Raw genomic sequence first — 18,963 nt, 5'->3', positions numbered from 1 at the left:
TACGGCATTTCCGATTACTGTTACGTCTGCGACATGTATTATTGATTCAAGAAATGGTTTTAAAGAAAACGAAGAAACCTACGTTTACAATTGGTAAACGCATTTTCCCTTACATAATATAAGAAAAGATAGGGATGTCTTTCATTCATAGTATTATCTGGTACGGAACCCTGTCAACGCAAGGTTAATCAAGCAAGTTGCACGATTTATTAAAATAATTCAAGTCTGGTTCGTTTATATACTTTTCTTTTCATAAAGAAATGAAATTTACTTGTTTTTTTATAATACAAGAGTAGCAGACGAGCATGCAGTCCACCTGATGGTAAGTGGCTACTGCCGCCCATGGACATCTGTAATCAACCCCAGATAGGATTAGATATTCCTACCTGAGGTCGGCCACAGATGCGCCGCTACCCCTGAGGACTAAGCTGGAACGCCTCGGAAAAGTCTCTCTCCCTTACCACACCCTTCAAACCGGAACACAGAAGCGCCTAACACTGCTGTTATTAGGTAGAAATACTTATTTGATTATTAAATACAACGTGATTTAAATTAGTCCCGCTTTTAAAGCTTTTCTTATAGGTTCTTTAATTTAATTCGAAGCAATGTTAAAACAACCATAACGTTTAATATAATATGATATAACTCGCATTAATACGTAATAACCAAAATGTTTATCTACGCTGAATCTAAAGAAAATATAAAGTAGGTACTATGAGTGCGGTAATAGTCACATCCTGTGCATTCATTCACTGATCAACTCTGCGAAATAATTTTTGCACTTACTTACGCCCGTGACTTCTTTCACTTTATATAAATTATATATATAAAGGGATGAGGCAAGCAAGTTATCTGATGGACAAATACCATCGCCTCTGAACGTTTGCAACACCATAGCAGTTGCCAATACATCGCCGGCTTTCAAGAGGAATTCGTTTTGAAATGTTACTGAAGATTTCCATGTTATAGCGTACCAGAAATATTCGCTCTACATCATAAAATATCGGTTTTTAAGGCTTATTATACGCTTTTTTTATCTCATAATTTTACTAATACTCAAACAAACAGAAAGAACAACTTTAATAGAGTATTATAGCAAAAATACATCTGTCAATCGGTTTATATAAATCGCATGTTAATACTTTAATCCATGATTAAGATGAATGACATAACAGCGTATAAAAAACATGGTGAGTTGACGGGAAGTGAGACTTTTTTTGTAATAACGATTAACTATAAAACATAACGACATAACTATAAAACGAATCTGCATTTTTATATGTACAAGTGTTTTTGTACGATTACGTTTGTAGATAGTGAACATACATACCTTTAGCTATTTGCCTTTCATAATAAATTCTTCAAGTCAGACTTTTTGCAGTTGCATTCATTTTTTAATCTTGTTATTTTATTCAGTATGTACATCACTTAAACTTTTTTCTTCATGTACGAGTTTTAACTATACAGGATGAAGAGAATTAATAACATAAATAAATCTAAAGAGTTGACATATTATGACCGTATGACGAAATTTAAAAACCGCTATCACGAAAACTGTTAATATCTAAAAAACGGTAATAACGGTTTTTCTCTATAGTGCACTTTTTTGATATTTTCGTATACCTACAAGAACTAGGGAAGTACTGGATCCGAAGTTAAAATAACCGTATTCAATCGTAGTAGCGAACCTAACCTTAAAAAACTTACTGAATAACGTGTAGGTATAATAGTGACGTCTCGTTTACCGAATGTTTTTTGCGAAGATGCTTCAAGTGTATTTTTTTTGCATTTGTTTATTAAGATGTCAGCTACGTTGTAAAAAGTTTAACCTACTTAGTTTATATAGCTCGGAAATGAATTTATTAAAGACTAGCTGTGCCCCGCGGTTTTACCCGCGTTAGAAAGTAATTCTAACGCGGGTGAAACCGCGGGGCACAGCTAGTTCTAAAATATATGTAGCCTAAGTTACTCCTTATTACATCAGCTACCTGCCAATAATAGTCCCGTCAAAATCGGTCCAGCCATTTCAGAGATTAGAAAACAAACAGACAGACACAACGATTGGAAAAAATGTTATTTTGGTGTATGTACCGTATGTATATTCATATGCAAGTAGTAAAAAGCGGTTATTTCAATATTAAAAACAGACACTCCAATTTTATTTATATGTATAGTTGTTATTATGTCTAATACTTATTTTATTTAGTAATATTGTAGTGGTAACTAGCACTTCATGTCATGTAAGTGGTCATTGACGCTCATTGACCTGAACCCAACTTCATAGGTGCGATGTTACTCCTAAAAACTGGTCACATTGGTCATCCCACATGTAAGTTATTCGGCTTCCACAAATTTCCACCGATACGTAATGAACTTCTTCATATTAGAAATAGGTTAGGTGAGGTTAGTACCTCCCTGTCTAACCATACTTCAAATGTCAGATATACCTTACCTGCATAAATTTGGTTACAGATGCCCTGGGCGGCAATCATTGAAGATCAATGGACTGTATGCATATTACTAACTACATAGTATACAACAAAATAGCGAAGAACAGTTCAGGCCATGTCCAATACATTTTAGATCTAGTAAAAACTATCTTACCAGAGCTTGTGTGCACAATTCGCTCTCAATTCGCCACGTACTCATTAGTGGTTGAACAACCTTCAATACATTTAAAAATAGGTGTAGTATCTAAGATATAAGGTTAGAATTGCTGTGTGTACCAAGTTGTGTGAACTTCGTCGCAGCTGACCGCTTGGTTTCGGATTGCTAACGTCTATGCACTTAATTAGGTCGTCGCTAAGGGCCCATGAAGGGAACGGAAGCGATAACCCATAAGGTACGTATATTAGTTTATATCTACGAACATTGAAAGCGTCAGATTCTTTTTTTAATACTATAAGAGTAGCCGACGAGCATGCAGTCCATCTCATAGCAAGTGACTACTGCCGTCCATGGACATCTGTAATAGAGCCTGGATGTGATATTCCTAACTGAGGTCGTTCACAGTTATGCCGGTAATCCTGAGGATTAAGCTGGAATGCCAGGGAATAGTATATCTCCTTCAATTAGGTGTCAGGTAAATTAATATTTTTCTGTACAATATTTTGATAGATATAGGATAGGATAGTATAGGATAATATTTTGTCTACACTGCCACGCGCCTGACACGCTCTATGTCTGTAAATGTAAATGAATCCCCATACGGATACGAATAGTGTTAGCAAGTAATTTTTGTAAAGCAAATTGTTTCCCACATTTGAGTTACATTACTCCCTCCAACGGCGAAGGTAAAGAGAAAATAGAAACCTATAAGAAATCCTTAAATTTCTTAATATTGCCAACATACAACCTACACAGGATGGCAACTAAATTATATTTTTCATATTAAAATCCAATTAAAACAAAATTTGCAATCAAACATCCATACACAACAACAACATACAATCAAACATTGAGAAATAATTTAACAAAATACAAGACACCGTATAACAACATTACAAAACCCACTTGAGAACTATAATAATATTAATCTAATTAACCCAGATCTGTCCCGCTGTCTCTCTTCAATTGGACCACGCATGCATGCCTCAATTGGTTGTTTAGACCGGTCGATTTAATGTAATAGCAGATAGTGCAAGATCGATGCACTTTTGATTTATTTAGGCCATGTATGGTAGGGCGTTGGCTATTTTGGGCATTACGGATGTGATCTTTGTTGTGTTTAGGCTAATGTGGTGAGCCTTAATGCTTTGTAAGTTTAATATTTCTGGTAATATTTTCTCGAAGTCGCAGATTTCAGAATTTGAATAAAATGTCTGCCATGTCAGTAGATCGTATGTTTTTTGCTTTGATTTAAAATTATTTAGTGGTTCAGATTATTTGTTATTTAGGAAAAATACTCCTACGGGTTATATCAGAGATTTTCAGGGCTTATACGAGTAAACGTATAATAATAATATTGCATATTTTATCTGCAAATAGTAAATTATCTACATACTTACTACTAATATAATAATAGTGTTACCGAAACTGATTCAATTTTGCAAGCCTCAGACTACATTACAGTTTTTCTATACATATACCACTATAGCTATTTTTTGGTTTCATACACATTTATTTAATACAGTTAATAAAAATATAAGTAGAGATATTTTTCAACTATTATCATCTGGGAAAACATAAAAATATAAACATCTATTTTGTTAAACTTTGGTCTTTCGTTTGGTATTAACACCACCTTTTACGGCAGTTTGAAACTTATACAGACACTAACTGTAAACCCTTGGAAGTACAAAGTTACCAGAGTTATTATGTCTAGACTAGGGGTAGCTTTTATGGCCAAGAGTAAGCCTGGTTAAAATTAAAAGCTGCATTGTAGTGACAATTTTACTAAATTAAGTGTTAGAGCGGTAAGTTTTTAAGTAACCACTGATTTTCTATAAGGTAGCTACGATGTTGTGTTTAATATGTATGAAGACTGGGTTTGTTAGGTAGGTATACAAAATATGTTTGATTTTAAATCTTTATGAGTCTGAGAAATTGAATTGGATGAGTCTAAGTGAAAAATAAAAAAAATGTAGCATAACATAATTTTAATAATCAACCAAAAATACGACATAATTGTAATGGAGACCTAAAGTCGTAATCCTAAAGAGTTCTACATGGCTTTTTATAGAACTTCGTAAAGTACATTAAGTTTCGAAACGTCATAAATATATCTACTCGTATTCAAATTTTTATGCTTAATTTTATAAACTTGATACGGATTTTTGTATTTAGAGCTATTCAAATGTAGTCTGTCTAATAGTTAAACCTACAATGGACTGGTCACGGATTTTTGTATTTAGAGCTATTCAAATTATGTAGTATAATAGTTTAGCCTACAATAGTCAATGGTATCATCAGTGCAGCTGCGACTGACTCGATCGAACGTAAACAAATCAATCCCGGCCGCACACCGCATTGCCGCTATTTATCTACGAGTAGGGTTGTCACTTCACAGTTATTCTTCATATTATGTAAGAATGTAGCATTTGATTGATTCTATACAATGAAAGCTAAGAGTTGAATATGTTTAATAAAACTTTTTGAATTAAAAAACTTAAGATGAAAATGAAATTATGAAGTTTGGACATATTCTGTTTAATTTCTAATGCTGGTATTTATAAACTAGTAACATTTTATTTAAGTAATAAATAATGGCATACTAATTTATACTTGAAATGTGGGATGGAGCGAAGTTAAAGCATAATTTTTGCAACGAAGTATTACTTTAAATATAAATAATACTTTAACTTACAAGAAATCAATGAATTAAATGGTGATTAAATTGGACCATAACCATTGTAGAAAAAAATAAAGATTTTTATTGATAACACTAATGCTCGTCTTCGCTAAAAAGAAGAAAATCGATTGGCCAACAAAAGATAATAATGTTCTTAAATGACAACTTTTAGCTTATTTATATAATAAATACCTAAAGATTTTTAGTACAGTGACAACCCTATGAACACAATGCACGGCCTCCCGCAACGGCGCATATTAAACTATCAATAAACACCGATAGCTTGTTAATGCGCCCTCACGTGTTACCCATCACGCAAGTTTACCACGTGTTACAATGTTACCAGTACCCTTACCATGAGTTTATACGTTTTGACAAATATGGCTGTTTTAGTATTTGTTTACGTATTTGCGGATTGTATCAGAACTAGTGTCAGTAACGTAACATTAATGTCTAAATTGACAAAATGGCGCTTTATGTTTTGTCTCTCTTTTTTGCGAACATGTGAGGCAGACAAAATGACTTGAGCACTTACTTATTGTTACGTTTAATCAATCTACTGAAGCAAACGGAACAGAATAATGGATTGAGTAAACGTAACGTAAAATTGTTGGATGTTTTGAAAACTCATGGTAAGGGTACAGGTTCGTTCACAGCTTTACTTGTATGGGTCGCCCTAAGTTTCTTTATTTTGACCAAAAGCTATGTGATTCGTAAATTATTAACGTAGAATGTTTATTTATTCTTGCTTAGATTTTCCTGCATAGATTTTCAGGATCAACAGTAGAGACCATATAAGTTACCACTGATCGTGAAATTACTTATTACGTAAAAATTAAATGGAGTTCATTATTCGTTGAATTTCGCTAAGATTGATTAGTTAATTTGCTAAGTGACAATAAATAAAACAAAATAATTCATTCAAAAAGAAATATAAAAAGAGATATGGTTATAATTCATTTTGATAAACATACATTGTTGAAAATCATTCCTTATTGTTCATTTTCGTTATATCTAGGAGAAATTGCAAATTGTATGTATCATACCGATACTTATATAATAAACACAATTATTATAAGAGCGAACGACACCTCTTATGTTAAAATCCGTCAAGCCGCTTGGGCTGTGGGCTTACCATAAAACAAGACATACCTGTAAACGCCCGGAAAACCTATTTACCCTTATTACCCTTCGCTATCATATAAAAATGTTAGTTTTTGAATAACTATACAAACAATTATGTAAATTCCTACCTGTTTATATTATGAAATAGGTAATTCAGCATTTCAATAGCTTGACGCAATAATGTAGTCAGTTCCTATCTCGCACATTTATCTCGGTTTAGCGTTATCCCGTCGCGATCTGTTCTTAGAACGATCGTATCTTTGCGGTCCTGATCTGGTGACTTTATGGGTGGTGGATTACCACATCGCTCATGGTGAAAATTAGGCTACGTTAGTAAGCTTTTGGACTATCAAAATAAGGGAACAACTAAATTTATAGCACTGTTTTGTTTTTGGGGTATGATTTAAAAATAGTAGAACTCTTTATGGACAACTCCCAATTATTATATCCTTGAATCTTTTCTACTTTACAATAGCAACGTCAAGCGATCTGTAGTCAGTTTGAAGAGTGTAGTAGAAAAAACGCTTCCTCGTCCACTTCGTTGGAATTATTATAACAGATTATTGGCCCTTTAAATCAGAATACAGCAGCGCCTGACGCTGTTTTAAGGTAAAAGTAAGGATGTCAGAGACTACGGAGTCTTACCACAAAAGGCTCTACCACTTTAAAATATAGTTACTTTTTTCAATAATCTCTAGCAATTTACCTGGAGATGAACAAAAGCACATATATCAATATATGTTTATTAAGATCCATCTTGTAATGTCCTCAACTCGATGTTCCCTTACCTGGAAGAGCAGATATCCAGAATCGTACATCCAGAAGTCATCTGGCGCGTTCCCCGGCTTCGTGAGGTGGATGGCGAGGCAACGCTGCAGGATCAGCTGGCAGCGCTGCCCCCCCGCTCCGCGCCCGCTCATGCCTTAGGCGGGCGGCGGCATGCTCTGCAAACAAAAATATATGTTAGACTTTTATTTTTATGCACTCTTAGTATCTTGCCAGGAATCTCTATGTCCTTGATTACATAAGCAGAAACATCTAATGTTTCTTTTTTAAAGGAACATAACGATTTTTTTTTCAGAAGCATAGAGTCCTAACAAATAACATTTTCTCCACACTAAATTCCATATGATTGATTCTCAAAGACTGAACAAAGGACATACAGACGGACGTAGTACATAATATATGTATATGTAGGTATATATTATCATTTATTAATTATATCATTTATTATTAATCAACGCGAAATACTGAGGTAGATTTGTTGTATGTTACCGGAAATATTCCTGAAATACTTGTGTTTTAATAAATTTCTACATTTTAATTAACATTTTTTGGTTCAGTTGCAATTATATACTAGTATTCCAAGATATCAGTTCGGTTTCAGTATTGTACTGAAACTCGTATGCGACTGAAAACGCCGCAAAAATAAGGTACCACAAGACCGTGAAGACGACCTTACGTAACCGAGTTCCTTTGCACCAGTCGGTTATTCATTTGTCAACAGACAGCCTAACACCTGAACCAACAGCCAGTCTATTAATTATAAGTAGGGATGTGAAAAAATAATCGATTTTATAATAATCGATTATTTTTACAAATTGCTTTGTGATTATTTTAAATGATCTGTCGGTAATGCGTAGCCCGCAACCTAGATTATTTGTAAGAGCAAATTTAGTTTTACTTTCGTTGTCAATTTTTAAGTACTATTGACGATCTTGGGGAGTGTAGGAGTCATTCTTAAGGGATGCCTACCCACTAAACACTCTCTTTCAGGTTATAGTCCTCGACGATCTTTTTTCGCCGGCTAATTTTGAATGGGTTTCAAAAATCGATTATTCATCTATTATTTTTACAATAATTGTTTTTTAATCGGGTTTCTTACTTAATCCCCATCCCTAGCCTAAACCCATTTTCCGTATCGCCTCACGATTGTGCAACGTTGGAGATATTCGCCATCCTTCATTTCGATACAGTGCGTACTGCGTATTCCGTAATAATCGTTCAAATTGACCGTTTAGTACACGTCTGAGTTTCTGGGAGAAAGGAACAACATTAATACACTTAACATTTATAACTGAACACGGACAGGAGCTGAAATAGACTAATGTATTTATTATTGTACATTTATCAATTCGTAGCAAAATAAAATACCATTAGAAAAAAAAAATACAATGTCGAAATTGTCGAATGTTGATCTTTGCTAAGCTAAAGAAAGAAAAGATTGATTGGGCAATAATAGACATTTTGGAAAATTTAAATCTTCGGTAGATAAAAACTAAATAGATTGAACCCTTGTGTCATGGTCACACACAAAGACAAATACACAAACACCGAGACCCATGACAGATATCTAAATTCATCATTCAAATATCTGTCTGGCCGGGGATCGAACCCAACACCCTCTGTCAGACCGGTATGGTGAACGCACCACTAAGCGGGTACGCGGGTTGTCAAGTGTTTAACAGCAATCATTTATCCAACACCTAAGCGCCACAAAAACCTTAATTGAAATAACAAAACATAGCAAAAACTCCACGTAAACAATTGCCGGATTTAATTAAGTTCTTGTTAGTGCTATTTGCATTTTGAGTGACTAATCCTCGCCTAGGTGGACTCTAGACGTGAATTAGCATTTTTAATTTTACGCTTAGATGATATAGCTAAGGATTTATATGAGAAACTTTGGACAAAATCGTAGTGAAACGGTTATTTGCATTTTGTGGCCGTACTTTGTAACATCAATGCTGCTAAATCTAGCCGCTAGTGGCTAGATTTAGCAGCATTGATGTAAATTTAAGAATATTAATATGTGAATGTGCGAGACAAATATTAGTGAACGTTGAATGATGTATCATTTCGATAATTAATAGGGCATTTAGAAGAAATCTCTTTGCATAATTATATCTATGATGATACATTAAAGGGTCTGTGTATATCAAAACACAGTCTCTGAAAAAAGGGTTTCTTTAAGCATGTTATATACGTTGTATTTTAATGGTGACAACGTAAGATCAGGTAACTAAACAAAATATTCTCTAATTCCTTTACTGTTAATAATTTCACTATATATTTTAATACTTTACCTACTACTAACCTTGAGCTAAAATTTCTTATACGCGTATTCTATGTTATAAATGCTTCTTTTATTTTATGTAAATATATTTTTCAGGTACTATGAATAATGAACAATAAACATTATTCTGTTATATAAGTATGTGGAACGATACATGTACCTTTAAGGCAAAACAAATTCAAAGCGGCCACATAAACAATGTTTTGGTGATATACCTTATTGTTTAAGACCCTTGACACGACATATTTAGAACAAGGTAATACTAGGAACTAATTGTGAAGGCATTTGTCGTCCTTTCACGGATCGGATTTTGCATAAAATTACGTTTAAACTAAGTAATAGACCATTAGATTCCGTCTGACAGAGCAAATGGTCGGCATTAGATTAATATGCCGTAGAATGTTATTGATTTAATGACGGCAGTGCCTTCGAATCTATGGAGATCTATAAATCATTGTCATAGGTATGTGCTTTGAAATCTGTGCCGTAATTCCTATATATCAATATAGGGATTGCAATATATACGGCATTCAAATATGTTATATAGCCAATTTCTAATATATCTAAGTCGCGTTGTAGGTACTGAGTCTCTTTGTGGTAGATTACTCTATCGTGGTGGTACCGTAGATAAATAGAGTTTAGATACTTTTTAAGACTTGGGGTACTTTCAGTCTCACGATATTCTTGGTCGATAAAGTACGCAGTTTACTTTCTAGCTAAATTATAACTTCTAAAAAAACGACAAATTCTGCGTCAATTCATGTAATAGTATTCTGTAATAGTCAATAATTATTTATATTATCTGTATATAATATCTTTATAGCTTTATTTTATCTGTTATAGCTTAAAACAAGCTTCAAAAGTAGAGAAGGCGGATTGCGTAGGCTGTCGTAGTAACAGATTTCCCAACGGAACCCTAAAAATGAGACGCGTGCCCTGAATTTCAACCCGGACCTTCAGCGTGGGCAGCGGAAGTCCATACCACTGAGCTATCATTGCACATTACATACGAGCGTATTATTCAAATTTATACCCATTTTGAAGTGTTTTGACAGTTGTGAATTAATTATTATAGACATAATGGTTTTGAAATAATCATATTAAATTTGTAAGTGAAACGTGTTTAATAGCTTTTAATAGATAATAAGCCCCTCAATATATACTTTTTCACCGAGTCAATTATGTTCCAAATTAATTTTCAGAATAAACAAAAATAGAATATTGTAAAGAGTTCGTTCAAAAGAAAGATGGTTTAGGCAACAAACTACTTTTCTCAAAAAGTACAAAAAGTCACAAAAAGATTCCTATACATACGGCGAAAACATACATCAATAAAGTAAAAAAGCAAAAAAATCGCTAGTTATACCAAACCGGGGTTTAAAGCCGAAACACTTGACGAGTAAAAGGTAGAAAACCCAAGAGGTTATTGTGGGAACAGCCCTCAGCGGCTAATGATCTAGCCTTCCAAGGGCAGAGGGCGCCAGAAATGACCACTTACCCATTGAGCCGTAAACAAGCGTTCAAAAACTTCACCCTTCCGTCGTAAAAAAGGTTTTTAAAACGTATTTAAATATTTTTGCTTTTTGCTTGTTTAATTTTATTGTTTAAAGGTGATGTCTACTTTACTTGCAAAGAGTTTTTAACTTTCTAACTCGTAACAAGATAGGTACTACATATATTTAAGGGCACAGTTAATTGTATGGTATGATTGTACTCCACGTACAAATAAAACTAAGAAATTAGATGTTGGAAAAACTTAAGGTTTCGTACCTACCTAATATTTCATTGTGATAAATAGTAATATTTTGTCTGCGAAACCTGAAACTATGAGGATTAGCAAAAAAGGCTGAAAAGAGATATTTTGCAGATTTTGATATAAAAGTAAAACTGCATAAATTTCCTATTAGAGTGTTTACGGACTTTTATTTAAAATAAACTTAACTTAAACGAATAAAATGCACAACTTCAAAGAAACAGTGGGTAAACTTTATTATAAGAAAAAGAAACAACAATATTAGCACAGTATAAGGATATACAGTAATTTAACTCGGCCCTGACCTTGAATTAGATACCTACGGTTGCGCTGGGCACGGTAACGCGTTAGGGCTGCCTGCCTACAGTTTTTTAATTACATCTGCATACTTGACTTTCTTTTTAATTTTTTGATTGTAAATGTTGTATTTTTTTATTTAAACAAATGAATGCTATAGTTAATTATATAGAAAGTGTTGAATGAAAATGCATGTTATGTTTCTTATTATGTATATATTACGTAATAAAAACTATTTTTATAATTGGGTACTTGACAGTTACAACAATAAAATATGAAATATGTTCGACATGATAGCTTATAAATTAACACAAATTATGCAAAATTTAGTTTAAATATTTAATAATAATTTTAATATAATCTATACTCCGATTCATAATTGGGTGTCCAAAATGTAAACAAAGGTGTTGACCTATCAAGAAAATACTTTTCAAATGGTAGTTTCTTATTTTTGACGATCTTAAAATAATACAACAATAATAAAATATTGATCTAAATAAATTAAGATCAATTCTCATTTTCTAATATTTATATTACCTCATTCAGAATAGTCCCTCGGCGGCATATCGCGCGAACAAACGGGTGCCGAAAGGCTGCTAAGCCACGCCCTAAGCCTTTGTTGCGCCGCGCGACGACGAATAAATACGACGCGTGCGTTGTGCAAGCAAGCCCTTCGTTTATCAACAGTTTCGAGTTTTATTTTGCGCGGGAATAATAAAAGTTGTAAATTGGTCGAAGAAATAAACGCTTTCTACACTCACAGCCCCTCATAGGATTCCCTGTGTCGTGGGTGCCATGTACACACACATAGACAAATACACAAACACCCAGACCCAGAAACAGAAATCTAAATTCATCATTTAGACATCTGTCTGGCCGGGGATCGAACCCTGGACCCTTTGCGCGTCAGACCGGTATGGTGGCCGCTCCGCCACGCGGGTCGTCTGATATAGTTTTATTCTATTAATTTAGAAGAAGGATAACCTCAAATAACAAACTAACACCTGTCTACTGAACCAAAATTACAACAATAATACGTATTTTTTTAAATATCAAATTATATTAATTAAAAACTAATCTAATTTAGTAGTAGTAGTAGTACCTAGTAGATTAAGTATCTAGTATTAACATAAAAATCATTGTAATTGTCTTACCTTTCGGAGTTTCCAGGCAGTTTAAAAAATGTTATATCTGGATGTGTTATTGATGAATTGAAGCAACTAAAAACAGCACAATATAGTCTATAACTTTTCTTCGCCATATTATTCATGAAACAAAAAAATATACTTCTAAAAAAAACCGTCACATCACTCGCTCGTCACCGTGGCACATTCACGACACTGCGTGTACCGAGTGTTTACTTACCTCGAGGCGAGTAGGCGTGGCTTGCGTTTCGTGCGTTTGTATGAAGATAAAATACTGTATATCCTTATACTGTGATATTAGTCACTACGCAAATTAAGTTGTAATATCACGTTAGGTCTTTACTAAAAAAGTTAGATAGATGATAAAGCAGATATTTTTTGTTTACATTGCTATTCAAGTATCCATTCCGGGCGTTTAAACATAATAAATGTTTAGCATATGCAAATATGTCTGCGAGAGCTGTAACAAACGTTCGGCCATCGAAATTCGTTCCTTTTATTAGGGTTCCGTAGTCATAGGATAAAAACGAAATCCTATTACTAAGCCTCCACTGTCTGTCACAGGACTTTATCTCTTGAACCGTTGTACATAAAGCCGGCGATGCATTGGCGACTCTTCTGGTGTTGCAAATGTCCATAGGCGACAGTGACTGCTTTCCATCAGGTAGCCCATCTGCCTCATCGTTTAGGTATAATTATAAAAAAATAGACAATTGAAATTATTACAGAGTACCTATGTATAACGGTGGCCGTTATAAAAACAAAATTTATTGTTATAGCGGCGTTATACATTTAGTATTATACTAGTCAGTATTTAATACTAAAAACAAAAAAAATATTGCAAATAAATAGAGGTCGGTATATAAGTTATTACTGCATTTTATTTACGGTGTTTTTCTAGTGAACCCTAAAGGTAGACAGTTAAAATTTTCACAATGCATTTACTTCTATACCTGCTACGATAACAAGTACTAAAAATAAAAAAAATAATAAAAAATAATGTGCTACGGAACCCTCCAAGCACGACTCGCACTTGGCCAATTATTTTGAAACTGATTGGAGCTAACAAAGTTAACATTGTTTGCGAACGTAATTACGTTTTGTCAAGCCTTGCGTGCCAGCGCAATGAGGATTAATACCTCGTGTCCGGATAGAGAGCTTTTAAAAGCTTTGTCATTTTAAAAGTGGGTGTGTTGCTTATAACTTTCGAAAGTAATTAAGCAAAAAAGAAAAGGTCTAGAAATTACAATCTGGAAAATAATAATACAAAAATATTGAAGTATAATCTGTCATAAAAAGCCAAAATTAAAAATCTTATATATAAAATTCTCGTGTCACAATGTTAGTTACCGTACTCCTCCGAAACGGCTTTACCGATTTTCAAATTTTATACGCATATTCAGTAGATCTAAGAATTGGCTACTATCTATTTTTCATACCCCTAAGTGACAAGGGTTGTTCACCCTTATTTTTTTTTATTTCTATGATAACACCACGTGTGCCGGGTCAGCTAGTATATATATATATATATTTGTCCCTAAAACACCAATCTTAATATACTGATACTACGTATTACACGTATTATGTATTTTTACCAATTAACAAAACGTTAAAAGCTTAATAAAATATCAATTTTAATATTATATTTCATCGAATTGTATTTTGTCTATAGCTTGTATGAAAGGAAAACAATTTTATTGTTTAAACAACATAACCTTACTGACCTTACGCGAGAAAGGATTACCTTAAAGGAAAATCTATTATAAAGCCGTGGTGTAACTTTATGAAAATAATCACCGCAATAAGTATAACTCTAACTCTCTCTAGCTGGGCCTGCGACTTTGCTCGCGTATATTCAGAATATCAAGTCAATTATGCAACGCCATCTATACGGTACGGTATCTAGTACGGAGCACATCGGTAAACTGTAATTCTTCGCTCGCATATACTTACAAAAATTACTTCTCACTTTAAGTCCTAATAACTTTTAATAGTGTAAATCGATTTAAACGAAATAAAGACTAAATGTTAAGTCAAAATACGGACTATGAAGTTATCATTAATCCAATGAATTAAATTTAGTAGTTTTGGTTTAACAAGATTTCAAACACACAAACAATCAGGCAGACAAAAAAAAACAAAAAATGATAGAAATTGATATTATTACTTATTCTCATTTGTCCTAAGTCTTTTTATTCTTAATTTATTCGAAGTACAGACTCGTGAAGCTCACATTCTTATTATAAGTATAAATAATAGCGGAAGGCGAATAATTATATAAAGCGACATAATTTTCAGTGTCCCGACTAACAGCTTTTAGAGAACACATTTCCATAATCGGAAACTTTACCTTACTTTGTACCTCGTAGACTCGTAGGTTCCTTGAACGGAAAATATACTTTAAGATGCAGTTGAAAGGTTTTAGATTCTTGTGCGTAAGTGGCAAGTGTTCTACGGTTGTAAGTAGGGATGGGAGTTTGAAATAGTATGTATAAAAATAACGATATTTATGTCAAAGGACGAAAATATCAATATATCGATAATTTTGAAAACTACTTGCGTAAGTATCGGTTATTCATAAAATATTAAAATTAGAGGGCCTTTTTTACCCTTTTTTTTAAGTTCAAATATATTATTTTGCCAAGCCAGCCATATGTACCTCTGTAGCTACTATATACCCACCTCCAATAATTTAAATTTTCGATATCGATATTTCATCTTTTTAATGTGATCAAATAGTGTCAGTAATCAGTGTTTTGGGCTCGATGTTATCGAAACTTCGATATAAATATCGATAAATTGGCACGACATTATCGATACACCGTCCCATCCCTAGCTGGTAAGCGTCCCGAGCGACACGACAACCAGCCAGCGAGTACAATGCCACTTGAATCAAGTTACGTAACTCCGTTGATTTACTTCGTCGGGAAGAGATAGTGCTTGCAGAAATGCACATTTAGTCAACTTCATTACCATTTTGGCTTGATGAATCTTCCGGTTAAGTTATTTGCATCCTTTAAGGCTTTTACTGTACCGACGGATGGTTTAATGAATGCTTAAAATGAAGTCGAAGATATAATTTTTTCATCTATGAAATTGAGGTAACAACAAATTTAGCAGTCCTCCTAATTAAGTGGTTTGACGTTCATTAACAATCAACATAATATACTCAATACGATACAATTAGAATCCTATCTAAAATCAAGTGCGTTGCTACCCCTGAAGACTACATTACCAACTTAGTCTTCAGGGGTAACTCACTAGCTGACCCGGCAAACTTTGTACCGCCTCAAAATCTATTTATCAAATATATTTCATATAAAATATAGCCTATGTTACTCGTGGATAATGTAGCTTTCGAATGGTGAAATATTTTTTAAAATCGGTCCAGTAGTTTATTAGCCTATTCATTACAATCAAACAAACAAACAAAGTTTTCCTCTTTATAATATTAGTATAGTATAATTAAAACGCATCACCATTACATTGTATGATGTAGAATTTTCCCATAATAGTCACTATAGTTTACTACAGCTAACCGAATTGCAAACGCCGCAGTTATCCGTCTCCCAAAACTTCCTGAAACACTAGGATAGTTCCAGAACTTATTCCCCTAAAAACAACTGGCAAAGCTTATGACATGTTCTTACTAAAACAATGTAACACTAAATAAAGTTTCGTTTGGTCAGTTTTCAGAAGTTGTAAAAGGTATAATATTAAAAGACAAGTCAGAGAATCAAAACAATACTATTACACATAATTAACAATGGATAATAAATAATAATATGGGATATTTTAATGAAACAGCGATGATATGTTAGTTCATAAAATATTATCATAATAAATAATCAATAGGATTTATTAAAGCAACACGGAATCAAATTATATAAAAGGAATTCTAATATAAAAAATAAAACGTAGCATTCTGTGAATACGGAAACCGTACACTTAAAAGGAGAAATAAAGTAATTAAATCCTACTCTACTTTACTTTGTTGGAATGTAGACGTTTTATTCTTAAAAGGTTTTATAGAACCTATTTCACTTCCACATGACATAGGTAATTACAAGACTTATTAAATCTTACTGACTTTACACTTAATAAATTTGAAAGGTGGTAGAGGCAGTCTGGTTTGACCAGGGAGGTTCCACTGTCACACCTGTTTTTGTCACCGTGATCCCAAAGATGTGAATGCCAGCTGACTGAGCTCATACGATGCGTCTTCAGGAATGGCAACGTATCTTTGATCGGCTTCAAGTAGAACCTCCGTTCAGTATGGAATTGGTCATAGATTTATTGGACGGTAACAACCACTTACCATTAGGTGGACTGTCAGCTGTTTGCTACTCCAAACATAAAAAGAACTTGTTCGCATAATTACACATTGCCTTAATAAATAAAAGAGGAAATATAAAAAAATCAAATATTGAAATCCGGCAAAATACAAGGCAGTGCATCTCAAATTATCAATATTTAAAACAGCCGAGATTTTTCTATTAGAATGTTGCCCTTCAAATAATAGTTTTGTGTGCGATTATATTAACCACTATACAGTAACACCTACAGAAAGGTCTACCAACTTACACTTTACACGTATGTCTATGTATGTGTATGCAACAAAAAAAGTATTATTTTCGAATTGACATAATAAACTGCCGTTTCCTTTCAACTCGATCGCGTGCGTGCTTTAAGTTAAATTGCGGCACCAGTCCATTTTAAGAATTAGGGTCGTGCCACACTAGAGCTTAAGCCAGTGGTGCTCAAAGGGACACGTGATACAAAAAAGCCGTTACTTATATCGACGCAAAAGATGTATGGAAACTGTATGATATTTTACACATACAAAAGGCATGCTAGAAACAATTACGCTCAAAATGATAACAATTCAAATAATAACGCTGTGACTGAAACAAAATAGGCCCAAAAACGAAAATGTTTGCCAGTTTATATAAAAAGTATCAACTAAATCATACGTATCAAAGTATAAACTTCACGCTAGGCTCATGTTGTTGATGACAAGGACATACACTCAAACACGTAACCTAATTTACTATTTAGATTATTGATCTGACTCTTTTATAATAAAAATGCGACCACTTCCAACACACATATTCGCATGAAATATGATTCGCAAGTTGAGAACCAGTGGCCGGTCGTCTATTGTCGGCCATTATAACGGCATCATCGCCAATTCAGGTGTTGTGCAACTGGGTATTGCGAATGTAATGTTTTTACGTCACAGCGTATATCGTCCTAGCTTGTTTGGTTAACCAGTTAGCTGCTGGGAATATTGTGAATGATGACGTATTTATATACTAATTGTTATTTTTTAAGTGATGTAATAGTGATGACGCGTGTGCTTGAGCCGTTATTATACCAGTCTGACACGCAGAGGGTTACGGGTTCGATGTCCGGTTAGACAGACATCTAAATGATCAAATTAATCTGTTTGGGTTCTGAGTGTTTGTGTATTCGTCTTTGTGTGTCCATGGCATACAGAGAATCTTAGTTACACGGGATCGGAAGGGTGGTCAGGATGGTGTAGCAAAGTGACCACTGCCGCTCATGAAGAACTGTAATCAACCCCAGAGGATTGAAGTCTTTGACAGTCATTTCCTTTCCTTGTGAATTAAGTTCGAATACCAATTGAGAGTACCTCTCCCTTACCTCAACCTTTAACCTAGAATGAGCAAAGGTAGCATCATTGATATAGTTGATAGAATCCTTTGTGGTTCGACTCCGGCGGTACTACAGCCACACCTATTTCTACCTAATAACAGCAGTGTTAGGCGCTGCACAGTGTTAGGTGTTCCGGTTTGAAGGGTGTCGTAAGGGAGACAGACTGTTCCGAGGCGTTCCAGCTTAGTCCTCAGGGGTAGCGGCGCATCTGTGGCCGACCTCAGGTAGGAATATCTATCTAATCCTATCTGGAGTTGATTACAGATGTCCATTGGCGGCAGTAGCCACTTACCATAGGTGGACTGCATGCTCGTCTGCTACTCCTATATTATAAAAAACAATAGGATGTAAAAAAATCTAAGTCTACGGGTAGGTACTGAATGCCCAGATACCACTGGTCTCAGACGCATTCAAAATATTGGCATATAAAGTACTACTATGTTACACTACGTAGCTTATTTGAAACTTTACTTCAACATTGTGAAAGAGACCCTTAGATATATGAAGCAGTAAATAAACATTGCAACCGTTAACACAGCGGCCTTGGGATTACAGGTAGCTCAGCTTCAAGGAACTCTAAACCGGACCAATAAGCTGA

The 18,963-nt window shown here is 34.2% G+C and overlaps 1 protein-coding gene across 1 annotated transcript in view; it reads right to left on the bottom strand.

Moving 5' to 3' along the window:
* The window catches only part of knockout (Stork-head domain-containing protein knockout), a 263,079-nt gene that overhangs the window by 188,121 nt on the left and 55,995 nt on the right, over window positions 1-18,963 (bottom strand). The window contains exon 2 of the mRNA XM_073085004.1: window positions 7,204-7,359. Coding sequence (XP_072941105.1) covers window positions 7,204-7,335 — 132 coding nt within the window. The 5' untranslated portion in view covers window positions 7,336-7,359. The remainder of the gene's footprint in view (window positions 1-7,203; window positions 7,360-18,963) is intronic.

The sequence above is a fragment of the Epargyreus clarus genome, unplaced genomic scaffold (genome assembly GCF_041222505.1).
Source record: "Epargyreus clarus isolate Ecla_fem2 unplaced genomic scaffold, WU_Ecla_fem_2.2 ptg000021l, whole genome shotgun sequence".
Lineage (NCBI taxonomy): Eukaryota > Metazoa > Arthropoda > Insecta > Lepidoptera > Hesperiidae > Epargyreus > Epargyreus clarus.
The sequence above is the reverse complement of the archived record's forward strand: the minus strand, read 5'-3'. Positions and strand labels throughout refer to the sequence as shown.